Here is a 15586-nt window from a genome sequence, read left to right on the forward strand (position 1 = left end):
CAACAGTTCCTAAATAATTCAACCTCTCCCTGTGAAAATCCATTAATTATTAGTGTTGTTCATGAACCAAGCTCATTTTTATTTGAGATTCCCTCATGAAAATGCCAACATTTCATATAAGAGTTTTTTTATTTCACACATTCTCATAATGACAATGATGAAATACTTGTTCTAACATAAAATGTGTATCAGAATATTACACTTTCCTTTTTACAAATATTGGGAGAATTTAGGCATGTTCTATATGGATTGCAAGTTTTGTACACGGTGTACAGAATATTTGGGTAATACATTTATCGTTGGTGTTTTAATATGGTGTTTCTGATAGTAGCCTAGTATAAAAAAAGTGCCTTATAAAAAGGGATAAAAAAAAAAACTCAAGGATACATTTTACACAGGGAGTACATTCAATTTAGAAATTACCAGTAATATTTCAAAAGACAGTAATTAAAAAGCATGAGACAGAAAAACAAGAATAGCTCAATGGCAACAGTTCAGTTTCACTTCCAAGACAGCCAGCTTTCTCTTAAGCAAGGATATAATTAACTCTAGAAAAAGATACTCAGTAATATAGAAAGCAACCGATTACACGGCAGCACCTCGTTAAAAAATGGCTGTCTAATAACTTGTCTCTCATTGGGTCTTTCAGAACCAGATAGCACACTGTGCGTACGGCAAACACTACTGTTGTGGGCCACAGCAACCCGCTAGGCCCGTTCCCATGGAAACACTTACCTGCTCATCCACCTTGCGCTGCAGCTGCATGATCTTGTTCTCCATGCCGATGTTGAGCTTCTTGAAGTGCTCCACCGAGCGGGCCTCGATCTTCAGCTTCTTCAGCTCCCGTCTGGCCCTCATGCGCCGGATGCAGCACTGGAGGTAAACAACAGCTTCCAGGGACCTCTTGTAATGCAGCCGGGCCAGCCAGCCTCGTACCCTCTTCTGGATAATGATAGTTTTGTGCTCCCGTAGCATCTGTAGGAGTGGTGGGTGGATAGTACACAATAATGTTAGTATTTAGGAACCTATAAATTACTACACAGCCTATTTTTGTTTTTTTTCCAGTTTTGTTCCAGAGACAGACCTATCAAACTCCACAACCCTCACAGTGACCTGTCAGAGAGAGTTAGGACTGGGACAGCTGTCGTTGTTTCTCACAACCTGCCCAAAGTTAGGTTTGCTGGCTCGACTGTTATGGGATACCTTAAATATCTGTCCTCTCACCCAACACACGTAGACACATAAATACACACATAAGGGACCGTTGCTGTCCCCGTCACTGAGCAGTTTATATCTGATGACCTTGCCTTATTTATACCTTAACTCTCAGCTTCTTAAACTGTGATAAAAATACCAATAATTTGGAATGGTTTAAATAGTCCCTATTGTATTTATTTAAATAAAGCAATTTAGACAAATTTACTGATGATTCTGTTTGTGCCATATTGCACTTAACTGCTTATTCTGGCCAGATACTTTAAGGCTTTAAAAAAATAAAATAAAAAAAACAACAACAAAAAAAAAAACACAACAGTCCTTTATACCAGGTAGTTAGCTTTATAAATTGGGCTTCATCAGTTTTAGTTATCTTTTGGCGAAGGACAACAATTTATCAGACTTTCCAAAAACTCCACTTCCACAGTTTAACATCTGGGGCAAACTAGACACCTACCCAGAGGGCAAACAAATTCAACAGCCACTCCTGCCTAGAGTGGCAAAAGTATAATGCCAATACCAAGTTCCACAGTACTGCTGAAAAAAAAAAAAAAAGGAAAGAGATCGAGAGAGTAGATTCTTACCGCCTGGTACTTCTGCCGAGCCATGTACGCTCGCAGCATGCACTGGACGACGAGAGACGCAGCCTGCATGCGCCGGTACCTCTTGCGCTCCCTGTACATGCGCTGAAACTTCTGGATGGTGACGGCAGCCTGGGTCCGGCGCAGGAACTTGGCAAGGCTATAGGAGAGGAAGACGGCACAGCAACGTCAGCAAGCGAAACAGCCAATTCTAAGGCTCTTCTATAACCACTTCAAAGTCCCTTACCATCGTGCCTGGTAGCCGCGGACGTATCTCTGGATGGTGATGGCTGCGCTCCGCATGCGCAGGTACTTTTTGCGCAGCAGCCAGCTGCGAATGGTCTTCTGGATACGGATGCAGGCGACGCGCAGTTTGTCAGCCCGTAGTTTCTCCAGGTAGGCCACTTGCCCGGCCCGGAAGAAAATTTTTGTTTTGCCAAACTGATACTTGTCTTGATCCTGCAAAGATGATAACATTTAGTGTCAGGCAATCCTTAAGTAGGACTCCACAAAAAGACCCAATAGCGACACCTGCTGGGGGTGTTGTAAGTGGTGCAGCCATGAGCTCACCCACAGCCACTAAGTTTTCTCCTCCTGGTTGGGAAGCTGCTAATGCTGCTGCAGGATACCTCACAATCTATTTTTTCTTTCCCAAAGTGACAACCCCCCTCCTTACGACAGTAGAGGGCAGTCAAGATACAGAAACATTTTGTATCCTTATTGACTTTTAATACACTACTGCACGCCCGGACTTGGATGTCCTACTGGATGTGCGACTGAATCTTCATCGAGCTACCTCTCAGATTAACTACGAATAGCAAAGGCAATGTAAAAACATGAATGCAAATACATAAAGTATCTAAAGACTGAGATCGACTATGTTGCCCAGCTGACAAAAATAGATGAGCTTTAAAAAGACTTGCGGCTATGAATAGCTCTCAGTATTCCCAGTGATAATTACATTTTAAACCCCCCTGCACAGAAGCAGAAGCCATGCACACTAAAAAGAGTTAACCAGCAAAATGTACAGTGTATTGCTGCCAATTATGGAATAGAAGGAAAAATGTAATTGCTCGTTACGCATCCAATAAACAGTTTGATTATTACATTCTAAAAAGTACACACACAAAAAAATAATGTCTACCTGTTTTGTTATTGTTTACCAAAGCAAACTCGTCCATAAACGCAGCATAATCTTGTAGCAAGGTAGCTATTGAGGATTGAAATGCAAAGCTCTGATTTACCAAATCTTTGCTCTTAAGGGTCAAAGTTTAAAGCGTCTTCCAGCAACGTTAATGAATAACGGATACGAAAATAAAGGCCCTGTGATTCTTGACTGGAAGACTGCTCCTATAAACTCCCAGTCAAAGTCACTGTGAAGCGTTACCCTTGTTTTTACAATACTGAGGTTTACCTTGATCAGTTTCTCTAAGACATTCCTACATGTTAGCCTCCTGTCGCTCAACACATCCTTTTGCTTCATGAGAACACGGTAGCGGCTAAAAAACTCCTGATACGTCCACCTGGCAGAGAAACAACACAGGTTAGGCGAGGAACCGGAAAGCTGCGGTAACTTTATGCAGAGGACAAAACCTGTTAGAAGCACTGCAAAGAATCAGGTCCTGTGCTATGAAACACTCGACAGGATCTGTAGTAATATTAAAACAAAAGTACAAAAACATTGAAGACTTCTGATCAAAGAATTTCCTTTTAGTATCACTCCATACTGAGAACACCTGGGGGCGTTGGGAACGGATGGATTTGGGGAATGGTTCCCTCACTTCTGCAGTTAATCAGTGATGTGATCACTAGTCAATGAACGCACTAGTCAGTAATCGCACTGTACCTGGATGGGAAGCCTGCTGCAGAGATACGGATTGTTTCCAGGACACCACAAGCTCTGAGCTGCTGCACAGCTCTACTGGGATCAAACCTGTTTCAACAGAAAAACAGGACGAAGGTTCAGACTGGATTTCTCTTTCTACATACTGTATTAAATACACCTTCATGTATTCAGACCTACTCGGAAACCCTACAGTGTTAGAGACCATGTTGCCACTGTGGTTTTTTTTCTTAGTAACACAATTACTTTTGTTTTCTGTGCAAAATCACTTGAGTTGGAATCTGCTTTGTGGTATCTTTTCCATTAAGGAGAAATGTAAGTACAACATGTAAACATTACAAAAAATAAATAAAGAAACAGACAGCAACTTATTAACACTTGTCACCAACATCAAAAGGGCGGGTCCACCACCTATTGCAATTTATTTGGGGAATTATCAGAATTGAAAGTGAACTCTAATTGAACATGCTTCTTATTGTACACAGCTTTAACCAAATGACTTTTTGGACAGTGCTGTGCTGTGACACAAGCTTGCATTATTCCTTACTTGGCAGTATTGACTGTCACAACAGAAGGTGAAGGCTGCACTAGATTAGCTTACGTGAAGGGGTGTTTGTTATCATTCGGTTTGATGCAGCGCACATAGTGGGGGGTGGTAGCATTGAGCGTATCCATTAGCAGCTGAAGAGAGTTACGAAACTGCAAAAATAAATACAATAATATTACATTTGGAATCACTAAATGCAAACAAGCTTTCTGTAACTGTTTAAGAACCCTGCCTTCCTTCCTCCGTCTCCTTTAATTAGTGCTGATGCTAATGAACAATGTGTTTAGCTTAAACGTTAGGAAACACTGCAGGAGAAATAAGTGATATACCTTTTGAATGGCAGGAACAATTAAAAGTGCAAGAATAACTACCGGTAATCATCCGGTCTATCAAACAGCAGTTTACCATTAATACCTGACTTTCTTTAAGCCCCTGAATATAGTGAAGAGTCAGTAGCTTCAAATGTAATCTTCATTTTTTTCCCCCTTTACTATTTTATGGTGTTTGCTCGGAGTGGTTCTGGGTTCTGTTTCTCCATGACTGAGTTGGTGTCCTTGTGTCTCTAAAGCTGCCTTTACACCTGCTCTCAGCTCGTCTGGAGAATCCTAAGTGCTGGGACTTCCTCCTTCCATTCAGATCACATGACAATGTCCCAGCACTTCCCAGGATTCTTCAGACAAAGCCACTCAGAGCAGCTCAACGCAGATATAGAGAAAAAATGACACTAACTCAATATTGGAATAACAGCCCAAAACCACTAAAAAAAAAAAAAACACTGCGAGGGGGGAGTTTCCCTATCCAACAGAGACACATTTATCACTAACTCTATGGCCTTACCTGAAGCCCCACGGTTTTCTTGTGGTCCCGGCTGGTTTGTCCGGGGCGTGTTTTGGTCTGTTTGACGCTGAGTCGAGTGCGACCGCCTGGCGGGGGCCCTGTTGGGGTGGTCGCCTTCTCCTCATCCTGAAACAGCTCCACTAGTAACTCAAACTGAAAAATAACAAACACAAGTTACAATAGGTTTATTGAGAATAATAAACGATATTCTACAGTATATCAGTTGATATATCCCATATTAATCTGGGAAATCTGTTTAGGGAGCCAAATCTCTTCGTGATCCGTCCTGGATGCCTGCGTCAGTAAAATCCATGTTGTATTTATTTTTTTAAATGTTCGAGAATGGGTGCGTGCTTGGGGTTGGTTTTTAATTAACTGTGCTTTAGCTTTTAGTCTTTGGGTTTTTTTTTTCTTTTTGCACCTAAAATGCACCAGACCATTCCCTCTTAACTGTTTGTTGAATAGATAGATACACCTGGCAAAAATGTGATTAAATTGGAAAGTGTTCTTGATGAATCTTTGAGATTTTACAATAAGTTTATTTAACAGAAAGGTGCTCTTCTCTGTGACAGACAGGGTTGTCGCACACATATTAATCACTTTTAAATATTGTGCACATGAAACTTGATGCAAAAGATGCAAAAACTAACACATTTTTGTTTTATTTATCTTCCCTTAAGACCCTCACTGCAGATCATAGCCCTAGCTTTTCTTGCTGTGGCACTTGGTATTATATAAAAGGATCCTTTAAGAATGTATTAATGTCATCAAGATTCCTGGAAAGGTTCCAGGAATGATGCTGTGAGCTATATGACACACAGTTTTTGGGTTGATGATAAATTCGATACTGTTAAAATATCAATGTTTGCATTTATTTCTGTATGACCAATACTAGACTAGACTGCCTCCTTGAACATTACAGTAGTGTGTATAAAATATAACTATATTAATTTGAACTTACCTGCTCAAATAGATACCATTTTAAAAAAAAAATTAAAAAAAAAACATTTAGCATGTTAAACTGCTGTTAAAAAGCAAAACAGAATCCCTTTTAAACACATTTAGAGAATTCCAATAACCTATGGGGAGCCTTATTCTTAACAATGACATGACCAGCATTGAAAAATGTGTACAAAATACACTTTTAAAAACAATGTGCTTTGTCAGAAATCATATTTTTTGCTTTGAGAACATTCTGGAAATGCTAAAGCAAATCATATTAAAAGGGATACTGTATACTTAGCATGTTTTACAATTAGCATATGAGTTGTGTTATTTACACAGGGAATAAATTAACTGACATTTAACATTTTCACAGCTACAGTGTAACCCTTGCTGCATCTCCAGGGTGCATCAACTGCAGCGTCCAGTCAGGAGATGGTATAAAGTCACAACCACTGTGTCATTATTGCATGAATCTATATTGCTCATAAAGAAAGCAATACAGAACTGTAAATCTTAATTATTCCCAGTTTTCTTTAAGGTCTATATTAAAGCTAAGTTTATAGTTAATAGTCAGTAATTTACAGCACATGCTTTAACAAAGATGGTCAACAGCAAAAAGCCTATAGAAAGCTAGATCATGCTGCAAAACACAGTGGGGTATTTTAGTTTTAAAACAAACCTCCCCCCAACAACCAGCTGCTCACTAAACTGCTGTCATGCATATTACAACAGGGCACAGCACCTAGACTGGCTGCCCATGTGCACAGGTATGTAACTGCAGTGATGCAGACAGATGAGGTATTAGACATATTCCAGTGAGCTGGTTAAAAATAGAATGTGCAGCTTACACGAACACTCAGGTTTACCTTCTGTAGAACAAGGAATTCAAGTTGGAAGATACAGAACCGAGGAACACCAAGTGGGAAGAAAGATTAATTAAAAGCATGAATCTCAAAAGATCATTTATATATAGAGATATTGTAAATCATACATGCTCTTTTCAACGTCTTATAAACCTTTAGCCACCAGCCACCAGTTCCAATTTAGATAAATGGTGTTAAGCACAAAGTTTTGGTGGCCACAAACTTTACTAAAATTAGGGCTGCCCAATAGAAGAAAACGTGAAGGGAAGCAGTGAAGGGAATCACAATGAGGGGCTGGACGGCAGAAGCGCATCACTCCCCATTCCCAATGGAAGTGGAAAGTTCATTAAGAGTTTTCTGCGGGGGTCCGATAAGACCACAGAACATCACTGCAGAAACATGGAGAGAGGCGGATTTACCCTCAAGGACTGGTTTACAGAATTACTATTATGCATGTATTTAGGATGAATCTGTAAAGCTTTACTTATGCTTTTGGAAGCAGGAAATAACACAAAAATAACAGTTAAACAACGTGCTGTGAAATGTGGTGTACAGCAAACATGTTTCATGGAACCTACACAATGGGAGTTACACGGGATTCTAGGGTCAAAGGCCCGTCCTCTTGATGGCTGTTCCTGTTTATGAGCCCCAAAGAGCTTTTTAAAGTACAATATATATATATATATCACTTTGATCCCATACTAAGTCTTGAGGGAGCAAACTTTCCCTTCCATGAGTTTATTAAACAACTGTTTACAGAAAACAAAAGATGATTTACGTCTTTCCTTCATTAGACGATCGACCAGTGCAGGGATCAAAATAGTGGATTTAAGACTTGTGCCTGTTTCCTGGTAGATTTATAAACCCGTGTATACAGCTGCAGAACAACAACACTAAGGCTAAAGACAAGAGTGCAGAATCCCGATAACTGAATCAACAATTTGAGCTCACAGATGAGAAGAAAAGCTGGAAGCTTTGAGGGGAGCAGCAATCAGCACAAATTCAAGAAGCTGTTTTGGTATCAATTATTTCATTTGGAATGGAAAATTAGCCTAGTCAACACCATGACCCGAGCCTGGGTGTCATTACCTGCATGCCGTGGAAAACTCAATCAGAATAACAGTATAAATCGAGGGTCTACTGTTGAGTAAAAAAAGGAACTGTAGCATGGATAATGTTTTGGCAAACTAGGCCCCGTTCTTCATTGAAAAAGGGATATCCTAAAATAGAATATGCCATCACTAAAAGTTGACATATTTTTCCACCAAATATAACCAGACATGCCCTCACAGAACTGAGATATGTGCATCATATATGCAATAGTGTGACATGTATATTTACTGTAGTTTGCATATTATATTTGTCATGCTCTTTATATGATCCTTTATGTATAAAAACACATGTATGAAAGAGTTCATATCAGGCAAAACACACATCCAGTGAACCCTAATGAACCGTTCAAAGGGACCATCCATTTTTGGCTGCTAAAGACAGGTGGCTGGCTATTCAAGGGGTCTCTCCCATTCACTTGCATTAGAACTGTGTGACAAACACATACACCATTCCAATGACATCACGTCAGTGAGACGAGTGTATTATAAGCATAGTAAACGTATCACAATGACACCTGTCACACTGGAGCTTTTTTCTAGTCTACAGTATATAAACCTGTATGACTGAATACGTCAATGCATCACATGACCAGCAGGTGGTGCAATAGTGCTTGACCGCCGTGAGGCAGCCCTCACACTGGAGGTTGTATCAATGCTTCAGATGGCACAGGCACTAAATATAATTACATCTCCATGGGAAAAGCAGACATTTTAATAATATACCGCTATTGCCTCTTGCATGCTCAGTAGTATCACTTTTTAACTTAAAACCAAATCCACCCAGTTAAAAACTAGATGATCAAACTGTGATAAAGCAGACCGCTCTTTGGAGATACAAACCTTGCTTGTTTTCAGCACAGTAATCTGCTCTTCATTGACCGTGTCTTTATTCTTCTCTAAAAACCCATCACATTGGTATTCAACCTACAGTGGCATAAGAAAGAAAAAGGACTTTACTATTTATAGCAGGTGGTCAAAAAGTCAGTTCTGTGAATATTATTAAAGCAGACAAGTGGGTCTCTTCAAGACACAAGGCATACAGTGTAGTAGTGTTTGAGGGTTTGATTATAAAACAGATCCCACAAGGACTTTAACAGGTCTCCATATCAGCTGACGGACAGAAGATCGAGACAAATCTCTCCAGGTCAGAATGCTTCAGACTCATTTCTTCAGCAGCAGTTCAAGTTCAAATCAATTTCAAGCCATGGTCAGGACAGTGGGCTGGCTGAACTCTATGTCTATATCTCTAGGCTGAACATGAGGCTGTGAATGTATTATAGTGTCAGAGAAATATTGGAGGTTGGTGAATTGATTTAGAAGTAGCAGTTAAACCTTTGTCCGGTTCAGTTTGGATTGTAGATTGTACACTGCAGATGGGACCGGCTGCAGCACCAGTTTGATATTGACACAAGAGAAGAGTTTTACAGACTGGTTTTATGGTGCTGATAGCAATGTGTTATAGGCTCTGATGGAGGGCCACCTCAGCTGAGTATTTCATGTAACAAACCTGGAGTTAACTGGAAGTCCTACCATCCATAAACTGACCAAATGACCAGTCCCATCCTTCCCGTGAGGTGAGACACCAAATCCTTTGTTTTCAATTTTATTTTTAAACAATAGAGCTATTTTGGGGCTGACAATACCAGCATCTGAATTCAGGTGAGATCCCTGTGTAACTGTGTGGGGGTGAAGTAACAGCAAGGGGAACATTAAATAAATAAGTGCACTATAAAAACCCTTATCCATTCTGGTCACACACACATTACATCAACGCGTATGCATTATGTAAATCAGCACTTAAATCATCTCTTCGTCATACTACAATTAGCGATGCTCTAAACTGAAGCTGCCAAGTAATTCAGCAGTTTATAATAATTTCACTTAAAGAACTGCACTGTTTTGTAAAGGCCATCTTAGAATTGAGCAGAAGAGCAATGCTTTTGTCAAAACAGGTTCAAAAATTGTTCTAAAATTTTGGAACTTTTCACTTATCGGGAATTTGCTAGCCTTTTCATCCAGTGTGGTCAATGCCCCCATTTACAGCCTCACAAGCCAGGACTTGATAAGCCTCACACATGTGAAAATGTGATACAAAGCCAAGCTAATACAGGCTTGGGCACAGACTGTTAGCCATACAAGTGTCATTATTCTTTTCAAGTTTCATCTTGTCAAGACCAGGAACACAAAAGTACTCTAAAGCTCTAGGTTGTTTAGGGAAGCACTGGGGTTATTATCTTACAGCCACCGTATAACAGTGTGTCAGTAACATCCATTTCTACCACAGCAGTATAATGAAACATCACCAGATTCTGATTAACTACAATAAAGGAAGAATGCCTGAGCAATTTTGTGTGTCGGATGTACAGATGGACGCCTCCACTACAGAAAAGGAAGAAGCACTGAATAGGAAACTTTGGGGCATGTCTTAGGAAGAAATCCCTTACCTTGTCGGCAAAGTGCTGGATAATAAAAGCCTTATTTGAGAGGCGAGGTTTATGGAACAGAGCACACTTGTTCAAGTGAGTGTTATATAATTTCTGGGCCCATGTATCATCAGATCCTTTTGGCATCTGGATAGGGAAGGAGAAAAATGGTTATGAGATTTGAGGTAACCACCCATTTTAAATCCCTGTACTTGATGACACCCTAATAATGTGTTTTCTTTAACATACCAGAAGACTTACTGTATAGTGCCAAAACACAATCTGTTTGCATTACATATCATTTTTACATGGGCTGTCTTTGAAGATTGCACAGTCAAATTATGATTGGGACTCATTCTTGTTGCAAGTAACACAACCTCAGCAAGTATCATAAAGTGTAGATCTTCAGGACCAACATCCACCATAAAAACATGTACGAAAAATGTAAGGGTGGCATACGGACAGACAGAAGGACAGTTTCTACAAGATATCCCTCTACTAACCTGCGGTAAAGCATGTCTTAAATAATGGTGTCTCCAAGTTTTCTAACTGTAAAAGTTCACTCTGTATCCCTGTCCGAGAGACACGTCCCCAGCTCAGTGGGGGATAAGAAGCACCCATGACGTCTCCATGGCAATGTAGACTCTTACCCTGCACTCCTCATCCAGCAAATCCAGAATTCCCATTTTGGCCTCTATCAGATTGATACAAGGCTGATTGTCATAGAAGTCTATCAAGGTCCATGGGATCTGTTCCTTCATGTACTCCTCTTGTTCCAGTTTGAAGACATGCTGCAAGATAAAGAAAGATTGCAATGCAACTTTAAAATAGAATGGTTCGAAAACCCTGAACTGTGTAAAAAGTTAAAAATCATATATTTTACTTATCTCAAGCTCCCTGTTAAAAATGTGTATGTCTCACTTTTTTAAAAAACTGAAACTTTCAGGTGACAAAATGTATATTCATTTTAACTACTTCCATGGGCTTGTTTGAAGTATCATCAGAAGATTTGGATTACAATTTATTTCTGGAATTATTTCAGTTAGGAACATGAAAGGTTTACAGCATCAGAAATAACAGCAAAGTTTATGATTTTAAAATAGCAACTGTGCACCCTCAAGAAGAGCAGGGGTCCTGAGCTCAATTTATTCTACTAACATGCTGCTTTTAAAAAGGAGGTGCCTTTTACAATTCTCTTGAAATGAAAAACAGAGGTTCACAAACAGTACTGAATCATTTTTACAGCTTATTCTTACCTGCCTGCAAAACATTATCAATGTATTTAATGAAACACAAATATTAAGCCACATGCCCAGTCAAGAAAAGATGTGAGATACAGTACTGCTGCAAATCTAACAGAATACAAGTAACATAACAGATTACTTAGAAAAACACTAGTCTTAAAGGATTGAAAAACAAATTGATCAAGACTGACAAGCATCTCATACCAGCCTCCCCTCATTGCTATCAAAGCCATTGGCAAGACACATTCAAACTGACTTCAGCTGGTCTTGCAGCTTTTAAATATCTGGACTGGCGCATAAAACATTAATTTTTTAAGACTTATAAATGGGTCAATACCTGGTCAACCAATCAAACATAAGGCACTGAGAATCCTACAATGAAATCCACTGGTATTTATGGTAGCAGTTTTTAGTGGGGTTTTTTGTGATGCAGATTTGAAAGCCCTGTAAATCATTTATAAGAGGGTTACACACAACTTACCATGTTAAACTGTTGCTGCAGTTTCTCGTTTGCATAATTTATACAGAACTGTTCGAAGCTGTTGATCTCAAACGTCTCAAATCTAAACAAAAATAAACTCATTTGGTGTTAGTTAGCCTGAACATTGTTATATCATTAAGAAGGTACAGCATCTAATTAAGACTGTACAAATGCTTTCCATTATCCATGAGGGTTTACAGATCTAACCCTGAAAATGCAGCCCCTAATCCCACGCAGCATACCCATAAATATCAAGCACTCCAATGAAAGAGTTCTGGTTGACAGTGGAGCGCAGGGCCTTGTTGACATGGTCCACTATCCAGTCAAAGAGCTTGGCATAGATATGCTTGGCAAGGGCGTCCCTGGCGTTGACGGCCTGCAGTTTGGGGATGGGTTTGATGTAGGTCTCTGCGGCTGTCTTGAGCTTCTTGTGGCACAGCCACTGGGACATGTCCTGATATGTCACTCCCATCAAGTCACAGAAGACAGTGAGGTGGGCATTGTTAGGCTGGAATTAGAATGAAAACACATTAAACTCAAGAGACCAGTTTTATAGTGGGCCTTTTACAACAGCGCACACATGGTGTGACTAAAATGTACTTGAAATGAATTAAGCAATGTTATTTATTTACATAAACGGTATATCAACAGATAGAGATTGGCAGAAATGTTAACATTGCTACAACATTTCCTCCTATTTCAATATTGAAAAATATAGATTTTTTTGTTTGTTCCCAAAACCACCAGTGGGTTTATTAGGAAATGCACAAATCAATAAGCAGTAAAGGATCAATGTCTTAACAGGACTAAAGGGCATCTGTTTCTCCTTTTGCAACTTACAGGTACTATGCTGCTGTCAGAATCCCGGTCTTTAATCTCCACGTTTCCAAGGTGCAGGATAGCAGCAAGAATCCGGAAAATTCCCATCTGGTAGGGTTCACTGATACCTGAGGAGAGGAGAGGAGGCATACAGGAAATATTCAGCTTCACATTCAAAAATACCACCAGTTCAACAGATATTTGAAAACATATTTATTGTCAGAATTACAGTCAATAAATCTGGATAATGTGCCCATCTCACTGGGTGAAAAATAAATAAGCAAACAGTTTTCAACTTTTTGACTATGAAGACAGTAAAATAACTTTTTGTGAATTACATACATGTGCATATATTTTAAGGCCACTTGAAAAAGAAGATGTTTAATTTCAGGGGTCTATCCTGGTACACAATGAAGTACAAAATCTCTTTCTTCACTCCCTCCTGTCAATGGTTACCTAGTAAAGTGCAGGCGTGTCTAGTGTTGACCATCTCCTTTGCATCATCAACCCCATCAATCACAGGGCTCCTCCCTTGTTTTGTGTAGTGGAAGTTGGTTGCCTGGCCTGGTAACAAGAAGATTGTACTCTTTAATTTCAACACTCATACCCCTGTCTTTTATACAGTACTGTGCATGCTGTGAAAAGCAGGCTAATGGCACAGGCTGATACTGGACTACAGCTTCCTTGATGAAACTGTAACGCCAACTGGTAAGCTGATAAACTGGGGATGGGAAACTCTTGGCCTCCAACCTTCTTTCGGGTCCAAAAGCACTTAACTGTACTTTATCATACCTCTTTAACCAGGTTTAGAATTGAAATCTAGGACCTTGTTATTAAAATATCCATTTCTCAAAATTATGATGGGCTGCTTTAAATTTCCTGGGTATTTTGACACATCTGGGTAGTTGCCACAGCAACAGCTTTTCACGCCACAAAGCAGTCAAGAATTCCTTCTTCTGAAATAATAATAATACACCTACTAGACAGGAACCCCCAGATCTCATTTCCCATCATCAATCACGGTTGCTAAGTAACAAGGCTCAAATTTGACAAAAGTCCAGCAAACTCCTGACTGTAAACACATTTTCTGCCAATATGGCAACAGAACAGAACTGTGCTAGCAGATTGACCCTGGCAACAGCATGGCCACTTGTCTCCTCTCTGTAGGGGAGTTCTGGACTAGCTTCTTCGAGTCAGTCCCCCTTAAACAGGCAGGCTTTTTGCCTTTAAAAAGAATGAAACCTTCACTAATATTTAACATTCAGATGGTAGATTTCAGATTGATATTGGAAGCAACCAACACTATCTATCAACGACCTACAGTATGACTCTCCTAAGCAGTCAGCAAAGAGAGATTTTCTTTACTCCCAGTTACAGTCATGCTGTCACCAAGCCAGCGTATCAGATGGGGTTGGCCTAACGATGACAGCACAGGTACTCAGGTGGAACTGCCACCAAATAAACACTACTGTACTTATCTACATTCATTTATGAACTGACTGACATGGGCAGAGAGCTTACTGACAGTAAATCTGTATAAAGGACACTATATGATATTGTGATTTAATGCAACATTTCCACAGGTTCAAAAAGCTATCTTTTTCTGCTTTAATAAAATACACATCTATATGTGTTTCATGACTGGGATGCATGGGCTTAACAGAGTTTTTTTTACTGAAGTCACCTCACTTGTACAGCAAGCGGTTTCTTGGATAAATGAACGCGAACTGGGCATTTTCAGCACATTGATCATGAAAAAAAATAAACATGATTACCGAGTTTAAGAACTTTAAGCTCTGGCAATTGTGCAGAGGCACAAAGCTGGTAGAAAATATGGTAATTCCTTTCATCATCTGCCTGTGAAGAGAGCAAACACAGAGACATACACGTTATAGTGCAAGAAGAGACGAGAAGATGCATTCCAGACAGCGCACTGATGCCTCCCCTGATAAGCTAGTGACTCATCCTCTTGTGCTTTAGTGTGTTCGAATGGTTCTGTCAGTTTGATCTGAAACAAAATCCAGTCTGATTTCACTTATTTTTAAATATAAAAAAGAGCTGGTGTTGACCTTCCATTCTCCTCCCTAGACACTGGACATCTCGTCTAGTTTTTGTTTATGCCAACCATGTCCTAAATATGCTCTTTAAACCTTAACTGAAAGTCAAAAAACAACAGTACCAAGGATTAGGTTTGGGCACCACTGTATACTACCGTGTATAAATACCATATAAAGAAATCTCCCTTTCATCATCATCATCATTATTATAATTACATTTACACTAATAATAGATCATTAACAACTGTAATTAACATAACATTCTGTTCCATTCTTGTAGATGTGAACTCTCACTAATTCAGTGGTTTCCCCTTTAAATTTGGCAGCACACCTGTGGAACTGTACCAGATGGTAGGCAGGCTTGATGTGTGAGAAAGGTCTCAACACACTCATGCAGTGCACTCTATAACCCATCAAACCCAGCTTCACTGCACTAGCTGGAGTCCTAGTCCTGTCAAGGGACTGCATATCGACATGCCTAGAAAAGTGGGAATGCTCAGTCTACATAAAAACTCTGGTTTAAAGCATTAGCAGGTTCGGGGAAAAAAATAAAAAAAATAAAAAACAGCATTGCTGGAATCAAGTTAGTGGAATTCAGATTTAAATGTAACATTTTCAT

General features: G+C 39.7%; 1 protein-coding gene across 12 annotated transcripts in view; it reads right to left on the reverse strand.

The window, feature by feature from the left end:
- Nucleotides 1-15586, reverse strand: part of LOC121294510 (unconventional myosin-Va-like) — a 61805-nt gene that overhangs the window by 19146 nt on the left and 27073 nt on the right. For 7 of the 12 annotated variants that reach the window (XM_041218290.1, XM_041218289.1, XM_041218288.1 and 4 more), the window contains exons 7-22: nucleotides 14686-14767; nucleotides 13367-13474; nucleotides 12932-13038; nucleotides 12334-12599; nucleotides 12092-12173; nucleotides 11017-11157; nucleotides 10388-10513; nucleotides 8784-8867; nucleotides 6835-6837; nucleotides 5024-5176; nucleotides 4241-4338; nucleotides 3643-3729; nucleotides 3211-3319; nucleotides 2044-2255; nucleotides 1800-1956; nucleotides 736-975 (exon numbers count right to left, since the gene is read on the reverse strand). In XM_041218290.1, coding sequence (XP_041074224.1) covers nucleotides 736-975; nucleotides 1800-1956; nucleotides 2044-2255; nucleotides 3211-3319; nucleotides 3643-3729; nucleotides 4241-4338; nucleotides 5024-5176; nucleotides 6835-6837; nucleotides 8784-8867; nucleotides 10388-10513; nucleotides 11017-11157; nucleotides 12092-12173; nucleotides 12334-12599; nucleotides 12932-13038; nucleotides 13367-13474; nucleotides 14686-14767 — 2055 coding nt within the window. The remainder of the gene's footprint in view (nucleotides 1-735; nucleotides 976-1799; nucleotides 1957-2043; nucleotides 2256-3210; nucleotides 3320-3642; nucleotides 3730-4240; nucleotides 4339-5023; nucleotides 5177-6834; nucleotides 6838-8783; nucleotides 8868-10387; nucleotides 10514-11016; nucleotides 11158-12091; nucleotides 12174-12333; nucleotides 12600-12931; nucleotides 13039-13366; nucleotides 13475-14685; nucleotides 14768-15586) is intronic. The other 5 variants (XM_041218294.1, XM_041218293.1, XM_041218292.1 and 2 more) reach the window with 1 other exon arrangement.

This window comes from Polyodon spathula, chromosome 19, assembly GCF_017654505.1.
Source record: "Polyodon spathula isolate WHYD16114869_AA chromosome 19, ASM1765450v1, whole genome shotgun sequence".
NCBI classification, from domain to species: domain Eukaryota; kingdom Metazoa; phylum Chordata; class Actinopteri; order Acipenseriformes; family Polyodontidae; genus Polyodon; species Polyodon spathula.